This window comes from Elephas maximus, chromosome 10 (genome assembly GCF_024166365.1).
Source record: "Elephas maximus indicus isolate mEleMax1 chromosome 10, mEleMax1 primary haplotype, whole genome shotgun sequence".
NCBI lineage: Eukaryota > Metazoa > Chordata > Mammalia > Proboscidea > Elephantidae > Elephas > Elephas maximus.
Genome location: NC_064828.1, coordinates 15,095,446 through 15,116,006, shown reverse-complemented (window position 1 = coordinate 15,116,006; position 20,561 = coordinate 15,095,446). Strand labels below are relative to the sequence as shown.

General features: G+C 49.2%; 1 protein-coding gene across 1 annotated transcript; it reads left to right on the top strand.

Moving 5' to 3' along the window:
* The first annotated feature begins 10,835 nt into the window (after positions 1–10,835).
* On the top strand, positions 10,836–13,430 carry CHAC1 (ChaC glutathione specific gamma-glutamylcyclotransferase 1). The gene is made up of 3 exons (XM_049898076.1): positions 10,836–11,186; positions 11,632–11,667; positions 12,104–13,430. The coding sequence occupies exons 1-3, from the start codon at positions 10,956–10,958 to the stop codon at positions 12,503–12,505; spliced, it is 669 nt and encodes a 222-aa protein (XP_049754033.1). The 5' UTR covers positions 10,836–10,955; the 3' UTR covers positions 12,506–13,430.
* The last annotated feature ends 7,131 nt before the right edge of the window (positions 13,431–20,561 follow it).

Here is a 20,561-nt window from a genome sequence, read left to right as displayed (position 1 = left end):
GCCTTTATTGTGCTCAGGCCAGGCCCCCTCACCTGCCTCAGGGCCACGATCAGGGGGCAAGGGGAAAAAGGTGTGTCTCAGCACTCCCTACCCTAGGCTAGATAAGGCCCCCAGACCGTCTCTTTCTCACCGGGACCCCACAGACCTCTGCCTAGGTTCCCTCCCTGCAGCTCTCCCGAGGGCCCGCAGGATCCGCGGACCCAGCCTCCGCCCCACGTGGCCTGCTGCATTCCGGGAAGGGCATGGAAGTGATTCACTCAGGGAACTGTGATTGTCCCTTCCCAGGGAGGGGATGCGCCTGGGAGGTCCCAGCGGCCTTCCCCGGGCGGTCGCGCCTTCCCTCGCGCCCAGGGCGCAAGGCCGGATCCCCGTGGGCCTGGAGCCCCGAGCGGCGGCGGAAAAGGCCAGTGCGGCCCGCTTGCTCCGGGTCAGCCCTCCACCTGCCGCCGCCGGGCGCCCCGGAGGTCCCGGGCTCCCCGCCCCCCGCGCTCATTGTTACAGCCCAACTTCCTGTTTGCAGCCTCCCGACCCCGGCTCACTTCCCGGGCCGGGAAGCTGCCGAAGGCCGCGAGTTTCTCGGAGACTCCCCGCCCGCCCGGCCCCGCCTCCTGCATCCCTGAATCCCGCCCCGCGCCCGGGAGCCCGTGCCAGGCCACGGCCGCAGGAAGCCGGCGTCGCGGGGAGGCCAGCGGGCGGGACGGCCCGGGCGTCTGTTACCCGCCGCCAGAGGGCGCTGCGCGGCCGTCGGGGCTGCGCGCTGATGGAGGCCGCAGTCCCCGCCGAGAGGATCGTGGGGTTCTGGGGCGCAACGGGGCGAACCGGGGGGAAGGAGAGCAGCGTTGGGGCAGCCGGAAGCCGAGTTCATTGTTAGCCTTTGTCGGCCAGAGCTCCGTCCAGCTTCTGCGCCCCTCAGTCGAGGGGGTAAACTGGAGAGAGCTCAGTGCGCTTTTCCCCAAATAGACTCGAGAGAAGCCGGACCCTCTGGCCCAAGCCGTGGCGTCGCAGCAGCCAGAGCCGAGGGGCTGAACGCAGCCTGCCTGGTGGGCTCCGTCAGCCCGCGCCCCTCCCCACCCAACAGTCCTCCGGCCACCCTCTTCCAGCGGGCATCCTGAGGAGGGAAGGGAATGGAGGGGGCTGGAGAGAGCACCCGGTCTGAGGTGGCGACTGAAGCTTCCTTCCAGCACGCCAGGTGATCTGAAGCAGGTTCATCCATTTTTCCAGCCATTCAGCCCTGACTGAACTTCTCTTATATCCCAGGCATTGGCAATAAAGCCTGGACTCCGCCGGGAAGCTAACCTTAAATTACCCTTAACCTCTCTGTGGGGAAGACACCTCCTGCACATTACCTGGAGGATGAAATGAGAGACTGTATGAAAACATGTGAGCAAAGAATTCCCCCATTGGTTGGTTAATTCTCCTCAAGCCTATCGCAGCGCACCACTTTCTGGCTTCCACTCCCCGGTCCTTAGCAACAGGGGTGTGGAAGGGCCTTGATCTGGCTGAATAGTCCGGACAGGAGCCCTAGGGCCATGTGAGGCAGTCAGGCTTCCAGATTGTCACCACCGTTGCTTTCCTATGTGCCCAGTCTTTAGGAACACCACTGGCCTGGGTCAGCCTACTCTGATGTGGGCAAGAGCCGTCTTGCCCTTGGAGATCTGTCACAAGTGACTTTTGCCACCTTTTGCCTGGCCTTTGGGGCACTGTCCCCTTTAATGCTTGGGGCAAGAGTGGGCTCAGCCTTTTCACCTTGTGCCCTGTGTCGTGGCATCACCTGTAGGGTAGAGCCAAAACCTGGCGGAAATGGCTCCCCTGTGTGCCTCCAGTGAGCCCTCCTGCTGGCTCAGGTTGGAGGCAAAAGCAAGTGCTGGGGGTTTGCAACCCAGCACTCTCGCCAAATGTCCCAGGATTGCAGTCTTTTTCCGATAGTGGCAGACATCTAGGCCAGGAGCTTCCTACTAGGCCTAGTCGGTTCAGTTCTGCAGCTCCATCAGCAACTCCCTTTATTCCTGTCCTCTCTGGTAAAAGAGATTTAAAAGGTTCTGCATCTCCCCCTTCCCAACAGCAGTGGGCTCTTAGGAAGTAGTGTCCGAGGGGCTCTCATTTAAGGGGCTTCCCTTCCTCGGCTCTCTGTGGGCCCCCACTGTCAGGTCCCATTTGAGCAGTCATACTTCACTTTATGGGCTGTTTTCTAGGAGATCTCCAAAGCCAGGTCCCACCACACTGCAGCATTTCCATGGGTTCTGCTTTCAACATTGACCTCATGGAGCTCCTCCATGTGCAGCCCTGTCACTCCACTGAAATTGTCCCCACTGCAGCTTCTCCCCAGCCCTGCAGCCAGCCGACTTCTGCTCCCACAACCCACGCCTTCCCCTCTCCTTGGAACTGGGAGAGCTGCTCCACCATCCAAGCTCTCAGTTGGAGCCCTGGCCCATCCCCTTCCAGGTAGCCTGGGAGCCAGGTCTGAATAACTGCAACACTGTTCACCCTAGAGGTGACCAGTCAGCCAGGTCTCCCCCATTCTTGGAGGCCAGAAAATGAGCAGGGAACCAGATTTTCCCACCATCCCCTGCACTTTTCTGCCAGGATATGGATTAGTCTTTATAGTCCCTGCTTTGTGGCTAGAAGGTCAAGGGCCTTCACCCTTGACCCTAGATTCACCTGGTACAACCAGCAAAGCAGCTGCCTCTGACTTTCTCTCCCTCTTCTGAGGTGGACTGTATTGACGAACCCAACTACTCCACCTCCCCAGCCTTTTGTTAGGGTGTCAGTGGGACGTATGGCCTTCTGACACATGAGCCAAGGACCTGAGGACACACTTACTCTCAGAGCCTGTGGAGGTTAGCCCCTCGTATATTGTGGACTAATTAATTAGTTAATTTTCACACCCCACACCACAAAGCATATACAGAAAATCTCCCTCTCTGCTTGAGCTACAGTTCTATTAATAGAATGTTTGGGATAGACTGGAGCCCAGGTGGCACAGTGGTTATGAGCTCGGCTGTTAACCAAAAGGTGGGCAATTTGAATCCACCAGCTGCTCCTTGGAAACCCTATGGGGCAGTTCTTCTCTGTTCTGTAGGGTCACTATTAGTCAGAATCGACTCAATGGCAGTGGGTTTGGTTTGGTTTGGGTTTGGGATAGACTATCACCCTGTCTTAGTTATCTAGTTTTGTTGTTGTTAAGTGCCATCGAGTTGGTTCCGACTCATAGTAACCCTATACACAACAAAATGAAATACTGCCCAGTCCTGCACCATCCTCACAATCATTGTTATGCTTGAGGCCATCGTTGCAGCCACTGCGTCAATCCATCTTGTTGAGGGTCTTCCTCTTTTTCGCAGACCCTGTACCTTACCAAGCAGGATGTCCTTCTCCAGGGACTGATTCCTCCTGATAACGTGTCCAAAGTATGTGAGACGTAATCTTGCCATCCTTGCTTCTAAGGAGCATTCTGGTTTTACTTCTTCCAAGACAGATTTGTTTGTTCTTTTGGCAGTCCGTAGTATATTCAATATTCTTTGCCAACATCACAATTCAAAGCTGTCAGTTCTTCTTTGGTCTTCCTTATTCATCATCCAGCTTTCCCATGCATATGAGGTGATTGGGTCAGGCGCTCTCTAATCTTCAAGGTGACATCTTTGCTTTTCAACACTTTAAAGAGGTCTTTTACAGCAAATTTGCCGAGTGCAATAAACGCATCTTTTGATTTCTTGACTGCTGCTTCCATGAGTGTTGATTGTGGATCCAGGTAAAATGAAATCCTTGACAACTTCGAATTTTTCTCTGTTTATCATGATATTGTTTATTGGCCCAGTTGTGAGGATTTTTCTTTATGTTGAGTGTGGTCTTTGATCTTCATCAGTAAGTGCTTCAAGTTCTCTTCACTTTCAGCAAGCAAAGTTGTATCATCTGCATAACACAGATTGTTAATGAGCCTCCAATCCTGATGCCCTGTTCTTCATGTAATTCAGCTTCTCGGATTATTTGCTCAGCATATAGATTGAATAGATGTGGTGAAAGACTACAACCCTGATGCACACATTTCCTGACTTTAAACCAAGCAGTATCCCCTCGGTCTGTTTGAACGATTGCCTCTTGATCTATGTACAGGTTCCCTATGACCACAATTAAGTGTTCTGGAATTCCCATTCTTCGCAATGTTGTCATAATTTGTTATGATCCACGCAGTCGAATACCTTTGCATAGTCAATAAAACACAGGTAAATATCTTTCCGGTATTCTCTGCTTTCAGCCGGGATCCATCTGACATCAGCAATGATGTCTCTTGTTCCACATCCTCCTCTGAATCTGGCCTGAATTTCTGCCAGTTCTCTGTCAGTGTACTGCTGCAGCCGCTTTTGAATGATCTTCAGCAAAATTTTAATTGCGAGTGATACTAATGATATTGTTTGATAATTTCCACATTCAGTTGGATCACCTTTCCTGGGAATAGGCATAAATATGGATCTCTTTCAGTCAGTTGGCCAGGAAGCTGTCTTCCATATTTCTTAGCTTAGATAAGCGAGCACCTCCAGGGTTGCATCTGTTCGTTGAAACATCTCAACTGGTATTCCATCAATTCGCGGAGCCTTGTTTTTCGCCAGTGACTTCAGCGCGGCTTGGACTTCTTCCTTCAATACCATCAGTTCCTTATCATATGCCGCCTTCTGAAATGAATGAGCATCAACCAGTTATTTTTGGTACAGTGAATCTGTGTATTCCTTTCATTTTTTTTTGATGCTTCCCACGTCGTTTAATATTTTCCCCACGGAATCCTTCACTACGGCACCTCAAGGCTTGAATATTTTTCTTCAGTTCTTTCAGCTTGAGAAATGCTGAGTGTGTTCTTCCCTTTTGGTTTTCTATCTCCAGGTCTTTGCACAAGTCATTATAATACTTTTTGTCTTCTCAAGCTGCCCTTTGAAATCTTTTGTTCAGCTCTTTTACGTCATCATTTCTTCCTTTTGCTTTAGCTACTTGACATTTAAGAGTCAGGTTCAGAGTCTCTTCTGACGTCCATTTTGGTCTTTTCTTTCTTTCTTGTCTTTTTAGTGACCTCTTGCTTACTTCATGTGTGATATCCTTGATGTCATTCCACAACTCGTCTGGTCTTCGATCAAATAGTGTTCAACGCATCAAATCTATTCTTGAGATGGTCTCTAAATACAGGTAGGATATACTCAAGGTCGTACTTTAGATCTCGTGGACTTGTTCTAATTTTCTTCAGGTTCAACTTGAACTTGCATATGAGCAATTGATGATCTGTTCCACAGTCGGCCCCTGGCCTTGTTCTGACTGATGATATGGAGCTTTTCTATCATCTCTTTCCACAGATGTAGTCGATTTGATTCCTGTGTATTCCATCTGGCGAGGTCCATATGTACAGTCGCAGTTTATGTTGAAAAGAGGTATTTGTAATGAAAAAGTCGTTGGTCTTGAAAAATTCTGTCATGTAGTCTCCAGCATCATTTCTATCATCAAGGCTATATTTTCCAACTACTGATCCTTCTTCTTTGTTTCTGACTTTCGCATTCCAATCACCAGTAATTATCAGTGCATCCTGATTGCATGTGTGATCAATTTCAGACTGCAGAAGTTGGCAAAAATCTTCAATTTCTTCATCTTTGGCCTTAGCGGTTGGTGCATAAATTTGAGTAATAGTCATATTAACTAGATGTATGGACATTATCCTATCACTGACAACGTTGTACTTCAGGATAGTTCTTGAAATGTTCTTTTTGATCATGAATGCAATGCCATTCCACTTCAAGTTGTCATTCACAGCATAGTAGGTCGTATGATTGTCTGGTCCAAAATGGCCAATACCAGTCCATTTCAGTTCACTAATGCCTAGGATATCGATGTTTATGGGTTCCATTTCATTTTTGATGATTTCCAGTTTTCCTAGATTCAGACTTTGTACATTCCACCTTCCGATTATCCAGTGCTGCTGTAACAGAAATACCACTAGTGGGTGATTTTAACAAACAATTTTATTTTCTCACAGTGTAGGAGGCTAGAAGTCTGAATTCAGGGCACCAGCTCTAGGCAAAGGCTCTCTCTCTTTGCCTGCTCTGGGGGAATGTCAGCTTCTGTCTTCAGCTTCTATTCCTAGGTTCCTTGGTGATCATGTGGCATGTGTCTTCTCTGTGCTTGTTTGCTTAATCTCCTCTTTTATATCTCAAAAAAGATGGATTTAAGACACACCCTACACTGATAGTGTCCATTAACATAAGAAAACCCATTCTCAAATGGGATGATAACCAAAGATATATATTAAAAAACAAACAAAAAGCCCAAGCTCATTGCCTTCATACCCTATAGGGCAGATGGAACTGCACCATAGGGTTTCCAAGGAGCAGCTGGTGGATTTGAACTGCCAACCTTTTGGTTAGCAGCCAAGCTGTTAACCACTGCCCCACCAGGGCTTGAATTGTGTTCCCCCCAAAAAATATGTCTTGTAAATCCTAACCACAGGTATAGGGATTAGGATTTACAGCCCATATTTTGGAGGAAGACAATTCAATTCATAACACACGCATTCTGCCTTTTAAAAACACTCCTTTAGGAGCCTATTTCCTGAAACGATCTGCGAAGTGCATGGCAAGAATGGAGGGTGAGATGGCCAGAGGTTTCCTCCACTGAATTTAAAATGCTTACACTGCTCGCTTTCCTGACCCACCCAGTTCTTCTGGGCTTCGTGGAATTGAGAAGTGGATTATGGCTCTGCCCTGGATAAAATGGAAAGTGATAAGAATTTTGGAGTAAAAAATAATCAGGAGCCAATTTTTACAGAGTGCTCCTATGTAGCAGAAGCATCGACTCGTAGGGTAATAACTTGAGATGTTAGCCCTACAAGTCGAAACTACTATTATCCCCCATTTCACAGTCGAAAAAACTGAAGCCCAGAGACACTGTGCCTAGGGTTAGTCAGCTGGTGAAAGGTGGAGCTGGGCCTATACCTGGGCAAGCTGAACGTACTGCCTGTGCCTGGAAAGGTTTTCCATCCCAGGTTCCAGACCTGCAGCGTTACAAAGCAACTTCATTGCATAATAAATTAGCAAAATTCTCTAGCTCCAAAAACACAACCTTGTTTAGCTTCAGATGATCATGCCCACTAATGCCAGGTGTTGATTACGGTACCTGGTATGAGAAGTGGGAAGAAACAGATCATAAGGAAATGGGAAGTAACTGCCTGCAGGGGACAATAAGGAAAGATTAATTTTGGGAAGGTCCAAAAAAAGCCACCACGTGCAAATCATGTGCAGCTGTGCAAGGTGGTGATGTTTGGACCCGTCACCTCTTGTGAGCTGGTACCTCTGCGGGCACGACCTGCAGGAGACATGCTCAGGCCCTTCCTGACAGGGTTTTAAAAGGAAAGATGGGATGGATTTGCTGTGATGGTTCAGAGAGAACTGGATGAGTGGGATGGTTTACTGCCTGGGAGTGTCCATCTGAGAGGAAAGGAGTCCAACGTTGTCAAGGATAAGCAAGCAATGGGAAGAGGCAATGTTCCTAGGGGGATGTCTGAAGCCTCTTGGCCAGCTTTTGTGAGGATTCCTACTTTGAGAGGTTGAATAGGTGTCGTACAGAATCTGACACAGCTAGGATTCATCCTCCTCAGAACCCCCAGGGTGCCCTGGCCTTTTGCAATTAACAGCTTCACTGAGTCTGCTCATTTGTGGAGAACCTTCCATGTGCCATTGGTTCCCCTGGACCTTTGAAGATGAACCCTGGTCTCCAGGTGATTTTGGGTTAGTGGAAGCAGGATGTCAAATGATTATAAGCAAGGAGGGTCTGGAGCCAGACTACCTGCCTTCGGTCTGGCTGCAGGGGCCTCAGGATGATGGAAAATAGTGCCTAGGGCAATTAGTGTTAAATTGTTGAATGATCTCTCACAGCTGGCGATGGGAACTGCTATGGTCAATAGAAACTGCTAATTGGCACTCCGCCTCAAGCTGCACCCAGGGCAGGGCACCTCCCTGCTCCCCTCTCCTCCCCCTAGTTAGGTCTCTGCAGAGGTGCCCCTACTTACAGCTGTGTCTCCTTGAGCAGGTTACTTAACTTCCCTGTGCTCCAGTTTGCTTATCTATAAACTGACATTTACCTCACAAAGTAGAAGTTTAGAATGGATGTAAAAGCATTTAGCAAACTTCCTGGCACATGGTAAATACTCAAAAACTGTTCCTGATGTAAGCCCGAGGTGGAGGGGACAGATAAGTAAATAGAAGTGAGGTAAGGGGTTACAGCAACAAAGCAGGGAGCCTCTAACTCTGCCTGGGGCAAGACAGGGTTATTGATGACCTCAGGAAAGGAGTTATTTCTTAAACCCTGGATTCTGGCGGTGGTGCGAGGAGTATGAACACGTTCCCCAGGTGATCTGATACGCTATCTGTCCCTCACTCCCCAGAAACCATTTAAAAGTAACTTTAAAAAAAAAAATTACATTTCATAACACTTGGAAGAGAATAGAATCACCCATAATCCCAACACCCTAACATACTCCCCATCTTTACTCCTTATATATCTTTGTTTGTTATAGTTTTAATCATAGTGCATTACATTCACATTTTGCATTTTTGCCTTACTCTGCAATCAGAGGCATTTTTACTACATTGTTTCATATGGATTTTTAGTTTAATTTATACCTTCTTTTAAAATAAATAGTGCATGTTTTCTTTAAAAAAAAGCTATCTGAAAAACTATAAAAAAAAGCAAATCTCATTTAATTCTACTACTCAGGAGTGAGGAGCCGTGGTGGTGCAGTGGTTAAGCTCTCAGCTGCTAACCGAAAGGTCAGCTGTTGGGACCTACCAGCCACTCTGTGGGAGAAAAATGTGGAAGTCAGCTTCCCTAAAGTTTACAGCTTTGGAAACCCCAGGGTCACTGTGAGTCGGAATTGACTCGATGGCAATGGGTTTGGTTTTGTTTACTCAACTCAGAGGTAATCACGTTGTACATTTTCGTGTGTTCTGCCAGATTTTTTCTATGCAAATAAGCACATATAGATATTTTAAAATTAAAAAGTTCTATTAGGCCATTTTGTAATCTGTTTTTGCATTTATATATCATAGATGTTTCCATGTCAATCACTATAGGCATACGAAATTGCTTTTAATGCCTGCACAGATTTCCTTTTATGACAGTATCAAATTTATGTAACCAGTCACTTTTTGTTGGTTTTTTAAATTGTTTCCTTTTTTCTCCCCCCATGTATATTTCGCCACCATGTGGACTGAATATAATTTACTTAAACATTTATTTTTGGATATTTAAGGAGTTTTTCTTCTTTTGTTTTTGCTACAGTAAATAAGGATGCATTGAAAATCTTTAGACATATGGCTTTTCCCATATTTTGAATGTATTTCCTGGAGTGGAAGTATTGGGTCAAAGGGCAGGAACGTTTTATGATTCTTAAGTTGTATCACCAAGCTGCTTTCTTAAATGGTTGGTCGTGCCAATTCAGACACTTTCAGCAGTGTCCGTACCGGTTTCCCGCCATCCTCTCTCCATCGCCACCCACAGGCAGTGAGAGGAGCTGGGAATAGTCTTCCCAAGAAACTAGCAGCAAATCCAGGCTCAAGTGCATTAAAGGGGACATGAGAGAGGGAAGAGATGAGAGCAAACACGGGGAACGGAAGGAAAGAGACTGACCAGAAGCAACCATTTTGCCTGTAATATTTTTTCTGATTGGAAAAGGAATGCATGCTCCTTATAAAAAATCCGAACTTTTTCATAAATGTTTGACTTTAATACGGAAAGTCTTCCTCTAGCGACGGCTACTGCTAACCAACCCCAGGACCCTCCGCAGGGGGCCAGATGCCAGGGGACAAGGCCGGCCGCTGCTCACAGCCTCTGGGGGCTTCCATTCGGCCCTCCTTGCCCGCCGCTCCCGGAACCTCGGTGCCTGAGTACCAAGCAGATGCAAAAGCCTCAGGTCCCTTCAGCACTTAACCTCTGGAGCAGGACTGGCCTGGTTTTTCCTTACGGCTTCTCCCCGCAGGTCCAGCCACCACAGCCAAAGGGACGGCTCTCCCCGGTGGCCATTCCAAACGCTCAGACCGGCCCTTCCCGGAGCCTCAGCCTGGGCTCAGGGGGTCCCATACCTGGCCTGGGGCGTAGCCCTCACGTGTTCGGGCCTCCCGCAAGCTCGGGCGCCCAACCTGACTCAGCTGCATAGCTTGTGCAGAACCCTTTGTTGACCTCGTGACTCGGTTTCTCCATTTCCTCACGCGGGCCAACAGCGTGAGGCACCTGAGCGGAATGCCGAGAGCACCTCCCGACAGCTCCCCCGGAGTGCGTGCAGTCAGGCGGGGCCCAGAGGTCGGCGTTTATGCCGCCCAGGCGCTTCTTCTGGACGCGTCCCCCGCAGCCCGGAGCCTGCGTCCCTGCTGCCCGGGGCTGCAGGGACTCCGCCGGGCGCGCGGGCAGGACAGCTGGCGAGACACCGCTTGAGGCCAGCCCCCCCAGGCCAGGCCACGGAGGAGCTGCCGAGAAGACGCCGGGGTCCGCGTCCGTGCCTCGCCAGGGTCGCCTGGCCGCCGCCTGACGCAATCAGAGGAGCCCTTGCTGCATGCGGATGCTGGGGAAGCCACCCCCGCCGTTGCATCAGTCCTGCCAGTTTTCTACAGAGGTGGAGCCCAGCCAATCGGCGGGCGCGCTGGGCCCGGGGCGGGCCGCTCGGCCACCCACTCAGAAGACGGCGCGGTTAAACGAGCAGCCAGTGTCGAAGGCAATTGGCCGAAAGGGGGCTGGCCCCGCCCCAATCGCCGCGGCAGGGGCCCGCGGTGGGCGGGGCCTCCGACCGCAGGGTTTAAAGGGCTCCTCCGGGGGGGGCCCCTCAGCTGGAGCGAGCGAACGGTGTCAGGCCAGGTGTTCGCGTCCGTCGGTCGGTCCGTGCCCTCGCTGGAGACCAGCCCTGGAGGCCGCCCGGGCCCGTCCCTGCGCCCGGCACCATGAAGCAGGAGTCCGCATCCCAGACAACCGCGGCCACCTCTCCGTCCCCAGAGCTCTCTGCGCAGCACCCCCGGGACGCCGGCGACCCTCCAGCGCTTTGGATTTTCGGCTACGGCTCCCTCGTGTGGAGGCCAGACTTCGCCTATAGCGACAGCCGTGTGGGCTTCGTGCGTGGCTACAGCCGCCGCTTCTGGCAGGGAGACACCTTCCATCGGGGCAGCGACAAGATGGTGAGCATCGGACCGTGCCCAGGGGAGTGAGGGAGGTGGGGGCAGGCTAGGGAGGGCCGGGGGCGCCGGCGCCCTGAAAAGTCCGGGGCTCTCCGCTGCCGGTGACTGCTGATGGGGGGAGGTGGGAACCTGTGTCCAGCCTTTGTGGCTTAAATTGGTGTGCTCGGTGGGGGCTGGAGTGTGAACCGTGAGTCACTGTGACAGCCGGAGTCTGTGAACCCGGTGCATCGCTGTGTTGACGAGTGGACCACTGCTGTGTATCCATCTGTCTCCTGCACCCATCCATCAGCCCCCCCGCCTCCCCCCGGATGAGTGGGACGCTGAGGGTGCCTAGTGGGCCTTTCCGAGGCCTAGGCCAGCAGGGTTGGCAAGTTTCTTCTGGTGGGTGCTGATGACAGAGGTGATTTCTAACTTGTCTTTTTCAAAATCTTTTTTCTTTTCCTAGCCTGGCCGTGTGGTGACCCTCCTTGAAGACCATGAGGTAAGTGTCTGAGTCAAGGGAGGGACGGCCAGGCCCACCCTGAAGGGGTGCAGACAGACAGAGCTCCTGCACTTGGCTGCAAGCTGGATTAGATGCCTCTAGGGCAGAAGGGAAGGGCAGTCTGCTCAGCCCTTCCGTCAGGAACCTTGTTAAAATGCAGATTTTGATTCAGTAGGATCAGGGTGGGGCTTGAGACTTGGTGGACCTGACAAGCTTACAGGTGGTGCTGCTCTACACTTTAAGTAGAAATTCTGTCCCTCTTGGGGCTAGACCACTTTGCCAACCCCTCTTAAAAAGGGTCTGATGCGTTGCTGCTAGATGGATCATCTTCCCTGCACCCACCACCCTTACAGAGTACAATCCTGGGGTGGGGTATAGCCTCCTAGGATGGAGGAGCTGTTTTGATTGACCCTGGGTGTCCCTGTTTCCCTCCTAGGGCTGCACTTGGGGTGTGGCATACCAGGTTCAAGGTGAGCAGGTGAGCGAGGCACTGAAGTACCTGAACGTGCGGGAGGCAGTGCTCGGCGGCTATGACACCAAGGAGGTCACCTTCTACCCCCAAGACACCCCTGACCAGCCACTCAAGGCATTGGCTTATGTGGCCACCCCCCAGAACCCTGGCTACTTGGGCCCTGCGCCTGAGGAGGCCATCGCCACGCAGATCCTGGCCTGCCGCGGCTTCTCAGGCCACAACCTGGAGTACTTGCTGCGCCTGGCAGACTTCATGCAGCTCTGTGGGCCTCAGGCACAGGACGAGCACCTGGCAGCTATCGTGGACGCTGTGGGCACCATGCTGCCCTGCTTCTGCCCCACTGAGCAGGCTCTGGCGCTGGTGTGAGGGGCTGAGCCCTTGAGGGGGTGTCCATGTGGACATCGGGGCCAGGCCCTCACTGCACACAGACTTGATACAATTGGAGGCTACTGAGAGTGAGGGGACAAAGTGGGTGGCCGGAGACTTCTCTCCCTAAGCTCCCATCTACCCGCCAACCTCCAGCTCTACGACTTGACACTGTCTTATTACTTGAAACTTAATTTATTATGCCATGTTGGTGTGGTGGGCAGGGTGGGGGGCCTGCCCTGGACACAGGGGCCCTGCTGAGCAGTGGCCCCATGCCAGATCCCAGTACCTGACCAGACTCCCCCCAGTGCTGCTGCTAACCCTACAACACCCAGGTGGGGCCCTCCCCAAGGGTGCCTCCAAGAACCTTGACCCTCTGCCTGTCCAGATCAACCATTCTTTAGCCTCCGAAATAACCACTTCCCTAAGGTCCCAGACCACTGAATGATGGACAGCAGGGACCAAGGAGAGGGGTCCCCCAAGAACTGAGGCCCCTGCCAGCCCTGCTCAGCCCCGCTCAACCCCCAGCTCCCCAGGGCCGAGCTCGGTTTGATGCCCAGACACAGCTGTTGAGGCTGGGCCAGGGTCTCTTACCCTTTGACATCATTTCCCTGTCACTCTGCCTGTCTGGGCCACTTCTGTCTGTCTCTTGGTTTATTCCTGGGAATCTCATCACTACAGGCCCTGTGCCTTCTCAGTCTGTCTGTCCCATACTGTTGTCCATAAACAGATCTCTTATTATCTGTGCTATGCTGGAATGTGGTTCTTTCTTTGGGGTAGTGGGGGGGATGAGGGAGGTGGTGAAGCCCTGGAAGGCTTAGGAGGGGAAAAGGCTCCCTCTTCCTCCACTTCCTCCTTCTCAGGAAGGGAGCATCTGAGCAGGCAGAACTGGCAGGTTAGCCACTCCTTGGGTGCCATTTGCATCTTAGTGCATGTGAATAATGCCCTGGACTCATGCAGAATTCAACCCCTGTGGCTGTACTTGTAGCCTATGAGCAGTGTCCAGGCCTGGGACCCTACATCCCAGGAGGCTGGCAGGCTCAGGGCTCAGACCAGAGCCTCCCCAGCTGCTGCCTTTTCCTGACAGGTCGGCTCTGTGGCTTCCCTGCTGAAGGAGCATGTGGGTTACGGTAGGGTGGCAACAATTTCTGGTGCGACGCCGACAGCTGATAGCAGGAGGCTCTGGCCTGGAGGACCTGGCAGGCCTTTGCCTTAGGAGATCCATCCAAGCGCTCACTGTCACCCCCTGTGCCTTCTCCATTACCAGGATGTGCCAGGCTCATGCCGGAATGAGCTGCCAGGATGCCCTGGGGCTGCTCCTTGCTCAACCCATGGCCCTCGCCTGCCTGCTCCTCCTGTCCTGGCCCACCGGGGCAGACCACAGACCCTAGGTTTCAGCCTGGCCCTGAACTCCTTAACTGGGATGGCCCCTCAGCGGGCTCAGCCTCTACTTCTGGACCTGCAGGGTGTGTTCAGGTCAAGATTATAGGCTTTAGCAGCAGGAAAACCTGGCTCCAAGCCAGCCCCTTCCCTTGCTGGCTGAGTGGCCTTGGGAAAATCGTTCAACCCTCTGAGCATCAGCTTACTGCCTGTGAGAGGATGATTGGTGGGTGATGTGTGGAGGTGGCTGTGTGTTATCGCTACTGTTGTGGCCAGTGCCCCGGATTGGTCTGGGTGTCCCCAGCAGGGTCAGCTCCGACCAAGTTGGGCAACTTGTGCCCAAGGAGGGTACCCATGGCTGGGTCGTGTGCCGAAGTTTCAGTGGCCTCGTGTCTTAGCCAGGAACGGAAGCAATGTGGAGTGCAGCCAGATTCTCCTGGGAGACTGGTCAAAGCAATACCCCAGGGGGAGGCAGTGGGTGGCAGGGAGCCCTGGGCGCTGTCACCTCTTGGGTTTCCTGTGCTAGGCCAGGGCCAGGTCAGTCTGGATGCCTGAGCCTGCTATACACTGAGCACTGAATGGAGTAGGGTGGGCTGCTGGCCAGCTGCACATGGGCTCTCATTCTTCAAGCTACTCATTCAGCAGGTATTTGCTATAAGGCAAGCTCTGTTCTAGGCACTGAGGGTACTACAGCAGTAAAAGAATACTCTGCCTTACAGAACTTGGAGTCTAGAAACTGGTGCGATGATTCTGCATGAGATGTGCCAGGCTAGGGGACGGACATATAGGAGGGGCTCCTAGGCCTGAGGGGGCCACATGGAAGGATTTCTGGGGAAGGTTGATGAGGCTGAGGCTGGAGCATGAGAAAGGGTCCCTGGTGAACAGAGAGGCAGGATGTGCCTGTGGGGGAGGCAAGACCAGGTCAGCTGGAACAAAGCAGCATAGGGGAAAGAACATGGGGCTGGACAGGTGGCAGGACCATATCACGCTGGCCAGCCTAGTGACCTGTGCTGTGGAGGCGGTGTTCTAGGTCAGTTCTAGGTCAATGGGGAGCCCTCTGTGGATTCTGAGCATGGAAGAGACATTTAAGAAGGAGCTCTGGCTGCTGGGGTTGGTTGGATGAAAACGGCCAAAGATGGGCCTGGGAGAGTGGAAGGTGGCCTGGCCTGAGCCAAGGTGTGGCAGTGGGAGTGGATAGGTGGGTGGATTTGAGAGCAGTTTAGGAGGTGAGGTCCCTGGATTTGGTCAGTTGTTGAATGAGGAGAGTGAGGGAGAAGATGGCGGCTGTGGAGTTGGAAAGAAGAGGTTGGAGATCTGTTCTGTGTTGGATGGGTTTAAGTATGAACTGCCTGTGTGTGAAGCAGGGACATTCACGTGGATATTCACCATGGGTCAGCTGGCTAGATTGGCCTAGCACTCAGTAGAGAATCTGGGCTGGAATTAGAGATTTGGGAGCCATTCATATAGAGACAGTGCTAAGCCTTGGGAGTAGCTGAGGTCTCCCCGGGAGTAGAGGGAAAAGAGAACAGGCCTCAGTCCAAGCCTTGAAGACCCCAGCCCTGAAGGTTTGCGCAAAGCAGGAGAAGGAGTCAAGAAGGAGCACCAGAGAGGTAGGAAGAGAACAAGAAGAGTGCCCAGAGAACCAGGGTTAGAGGGTTCTTATAGGAGGAAGGTGTACAATGCTGTCATGCTGTCAAGATGTCAGTGAAAATAAGGACTGAGGAGCGTCCACTGAATCAAATGCCAGAAGTCCTTGGTGGCCTCAGGAGAGCAATTTCAGGAATGGTGGTAGAGAAGCCACAATGCTGCTGAGGGGCCCAGAGGAGGGGAAAAAGTACACAGCTCTAAGAAATTTGGCTGTAACATTATTCTCAATGGAGAGAGATTGAAAGCATTCCCCTTGAGAACTAGGATCAGACAAGGATGCATTTTATCACCACTGTTATTCAATATTGTACTGGAAGTTCTAACTAGAGCAATAAGGCAAGAAAGAGAAATATGAGATATCCAACTGGTAAACTAAACTAACCAAACCCATTGCCATCAAGTTGATTCCAACTCACAGTGACCCAATAGGACAGAGTAGAACTGCCCCATCGGGTTTCCAAAGAATGGCTGGTGGATTTGAACTGCTGACCTTTTGGTTAGCAGCTATAGCTCTTAACAACTGCACCACCAGGGCTCCCCAAATTGGTAAGAAAGAAGTAAAGCTGTCCCTATTTGCAGGTGATATGATCCTATACATAGAAAATCCTAGAGATTTTATAACCTACTGGAACTAGTAGCAAGATTCAGTAAAGTGGCAGGGTACAAGATCAACATTCAAAAATCAGTCAGATTCTGCTACACAAATAATGAGAACTCTGAAAAGGAAATCAAGAAAACAACATTTGCAATAGCCCCCCCAAAAGATAAAATACTTAGGAATCTAACCAGGGACATAAAAGATTTATACAAAGAAAACTACAAAACACTATTGCAAGAAGCCAAAAGAGAACTACATAAATGGAAAAATATACCATGTTCATGGATAGGAAAACTTAACATAAAAATGTCAATACTACCTGAAGTGATCTATAGATATAATACAATCCTGATCCAAATTCTAAAAAGATTCTTTACAAGATGGAAAAACTAATCATCGACTTTATATGGAAAGGAAAGAGGCCCTGGATAAGCAAAGCGTTACTGACAACAAAGTTGGAAGCCTCACACTTCCCAATTTCAGGACCTACTATGCAGCCACAGTAGTCAAAACAGCCTGATACTGTTACAATGACAGAAACACAGACCAATGGAACAGAACTGAGAACCCAGAAGTAAATGCATCCACCTATGGACAGCTGATCTTGCACAAAGAGTAGAAGTCCATTAAATGAGGGAAGAGAAAGTCTCTTCAAGAAATAGAGCGGGCAAAACTGGATGTGGCAAAAATGGATATCCATTTGCAGAAAAATGAAACAAGATCCATACCTCACACCATACACAAAAACTAACTCAAAACGGATCAATGACCTAAATGTAAAACCTAAAACTATGAAGATCATAGAAGAAAAAATAGGGATAATGCTAGGGCCCCTATATATGGCATAAACAAAATACCAAATATAACTAACAATGCACAAACCTCAGAAGAAAAACTAGATAACTGGGATTTCCTAAAAATTAAACACTTATGCTCATCTAAAGACTTTGCCAAAAGAGTAAAAAGAGAACTTGCAGACCGTGAAAAAGTTTTTGTCTACCACATATCTGACAAGGCCTAATCTCTAAAAATATATAGAAAACTTCAACACTTGAACAATAAAAAGATAAACAATCCAATTAAAAAATGGGCAACAGACATGGACAGATGGTTCACCAAAGAAGACATTCAGATGGCTAACAAACAATGTAGAGATGCACGTGATCATTAGCCATTAAAACCAAAACCATACCCTTTGCCCTTGAGTCAATGCCTACTCATATTGACTCTATAGGACAGAGTAGAACTGCCCCACAGGGTTTCTAAGGAGCAGCTGGTGGGTTCAAACTGCCAACCTTTTGGTTAGAAGCCAAATTCTTAACCACTGTGCCACCAGGGCTCCCATTAGCCACTAGAGAGATACAAACCAAAACTATAATGAGATACCATCTCATCCAAGCAATAATGGCACTGATCAAAAACAAAAACAGAAACCAGAAAACAACAAATATTGGTGAGGTCATGGAGAGATTGGAACTTTTGTATACTGCTGGCGAGAGTGTAAGATGGTACAACTGAGACAGATAGGGTTAACTGTGCTGGTGGAACAAAACAGCTTTTAAAAAGATTACCATCTAGAAGTTGGGTAAACAGGAACCCACCCTGTCAACAAGAGATAGGATTGGGGCAGCCCATGAATTACTATCTCCTTCTTAGTGTCTTTCTAGTCCCCTCCTCCTTTGCAGGCTTCGTATGCACTGAGGAGCAGAGTGTGACTGCTGTTTGACCTTCCTTAGCCCTCCGAAGACAGTGATGTAGTGCCGAAGATCAAGTGTGCCCGCACTGTATCCCATAATAAGTGATGCCAAGGGCTGCTAAGAGGACTCCATCTTGAATATTAGCGGGTTCCATCTTAGATTCCGGATGCGTGTGCAACCTAATTAACATACACCGCCATTCTGAGAAGTACCAGTCCCTGGAAAGAAGCCCACTAAATATTCATTACTCTATTGTCTCCACTGAACCCATACCCATATAAGCCCTAGCCTTGCTTGCCTTTTCGAGTCAGTCTTTTGGACAGGCTTAGATCCCTACTGACTCCTTTTGCCTGACTCAAGCAAAATAAAGCTTGCTGAATTTAAAGTTTGTCTTTCGTATGTATTCTCACTCGAGAAAAGACAAGGACCCTTCGTGCCAGATTGGTGATTGGTAACACAACCACTATGGAAAACGATGTGGTGCTTCCTTAAAAATCTAGGAATAGAAATATCATATGATTCAGCAGTCCCACTCCTAGGTATATATCCTTGACAAATAAGAGCCATAACAGGAATAGACATATACACACCCATGTTTGGTGCAGCATTATTCATAAGAGCAAAAAAATGGAAACAACCTAAATGCCCATCAATGGACAAATGGATAAACAAACTGTGTTACATACACACAATGGAATACTATGCAACTATAAAGAATGATGAATCTGCACAACATCAATGAATCTGTAAGACATTATGCTGAGTGAAATAATCACAAAAGAACAAATATTGTATGAGACAATTATTATAAAAATTTAAGAAAAGATTTACTCACAGAAAGAAACATTCTGTGATGGTTACCAGGGAGGGGAGGGAGGGAAAATCACTGACTAGATAGTAGATAGTAACTGGTGAAGGGAAAGGCAATACACAATATGGGGAAAGTCAGCGCAACATGACCAAAGCAAAGAAAAATGCTGAAAGGTACGATGAATGGAAATGGGGAACTCAGGGTGGTGATGGGGAGAGTGCGGACACATTGTGGGGATTGTAACCAATGTTACTGAGCAATTTGTGTATAAATTATTGAATGGGAAACTAATTTGCTCTGTAAACCCTCACCTAAAGTACAACTAAAAAAAAAAATTGGCCACTTACAGGGGAGAGGAGCATAAGAACGGAGGATGTGTTACCAATTGCCAATCTGACACAAAGGGTCCTTGTCTTTTCCTGAATAAGAATACACGCAAAAGACAAACTTTATCTTCAGCAAGCTTTATTTTGCTTGAGTCAAGCAAAAGGAGTCAGGGGGATCTAAGTCTCTCCAAAAGACTGACTCAAAGAGGGAAACAAGGCTAGGGCTTATATGGGTTTGGTGGAGACAATAAACTAAAAACCAAACCCGTTGCGGTTGAGTCGATTCTGACTCATAGGGACGCTATAGAGTAATGAATATCTAGTGGGCTTCTTTCAAGGGGCAGGTACTTCTCAGAATGGCCGTGTATGTTAATTAGGTTGTGCACACATCTGGAATCCAAGATGGAACCCGCTGATATTCAAGACGGAGTCCTCTCGGCAGCCCTTGGCATCACTTACTATGGGGTATAGTGCAAGTGCACTGATCTTTGACACTACATCACCATCTTCGGAGGGCTAAGGAAGGTTAAACAGCAGTCACACTTTGTCCTTCTGCCCATGCGGGAGCCTGTAAAGGGGAAAGGACTAGATAGTAATTCACGGGTTGTTTCTGCCTTATCTCATGTTGACAGGGTGTGGTTTCTGTTTACCCTACTTCTAGATGGTAATCTTTTAACGGCTCTCTTGTTCCACCAGCACAGTTAACCCTGTCTGTCTCAGATGAGGGGAAGGCATTGGGGTTCAGGACCCCTTTACAAATTAAAAGTTATTAAGGACCCCAAAAAGCTTTTGTTTATATGGGATATATCTAATAACACTTGTTGTTAGGAGCCACTGAGTCAGTTTCAACTCATAGCGACCCTATGTAAAAAAAAAAAAAAAAAAAAAGACCCTATGTACAACAGAAATGCCTGATCCTGTTTCATCTTCACAATTGCTGCACTGTGTCAATTCATCTCCTTGAGGGTCTTCCTCTTTTTTGATAACCCTCTTCTTTACCAAGCGTGATGTCCTTCTCCAGGGCTGATCCCTCCAGATAACATGTGCAAAGTATGTGAGTTGTAGTCTCACCATCCTTGCTTCTAGGGAGCATTCTGGCTGTACTTCTTCCAAGACAGATTTGTTCATACTTTTTGCAGTCTGTGGTACATGCAATATTCTTCATCAATGCCACAATTCAAAGGCATCAATTCTTCTTCGGTCTTCCTTATTCATTCCTTAGTCATTATCCAGTTTTCACATGTCTATGAGGCAACTGAAAACATGATGGCTTGGGTCAGGCACACCTTAGTCTTCAAGGTGACATCTTTGCTTTTTAACACTTTAAAGATGTCTTTTGCAGCAGATTTGCCTGATGCAACGTGACTTTTGATTTCTTGACTGCTGCTTCCCTGGGTGTTGATCGTGGATCCAAGTAAAATGAAATCCTTGACAACTTCAACCTTTTCTCCATTTATCACGATGTTGCTTTTTGATCCAGTTGTGAGGGTTTTTGTTTACTTTATGTTGAGGGGTAATCCATACTGAAGGCTGTGGTCTTTAATCTTCATCAGTAAGTACTTCAAGTCCCCTTCACTTTCAGCAAACAAGGTTGTGT

Coding starts and splice junctions, on each gene's coding strand:
- CHAC1 (XM_049898076.1), top strand. CDS start 10,956: ATGAAGCAGGAGTCCGCATCCCAGACAACCGCGGCCACCTCTCCGTCC. Junction 11,187..11,631: donor ATCGGGGCAGCGACAAGATG/GTGAGCATCGGA, acceptor TTCTTTTCCTAG/CCTGGCCGTGTGGTGACCCT. Junction 11,668..12,103: donor CCCTCCTTGAAGACCATGAG/GTAAGTGTCTGA, acceptor TTTCCCTCCTAG/GGCTGCACTTGGGGTGTGGC.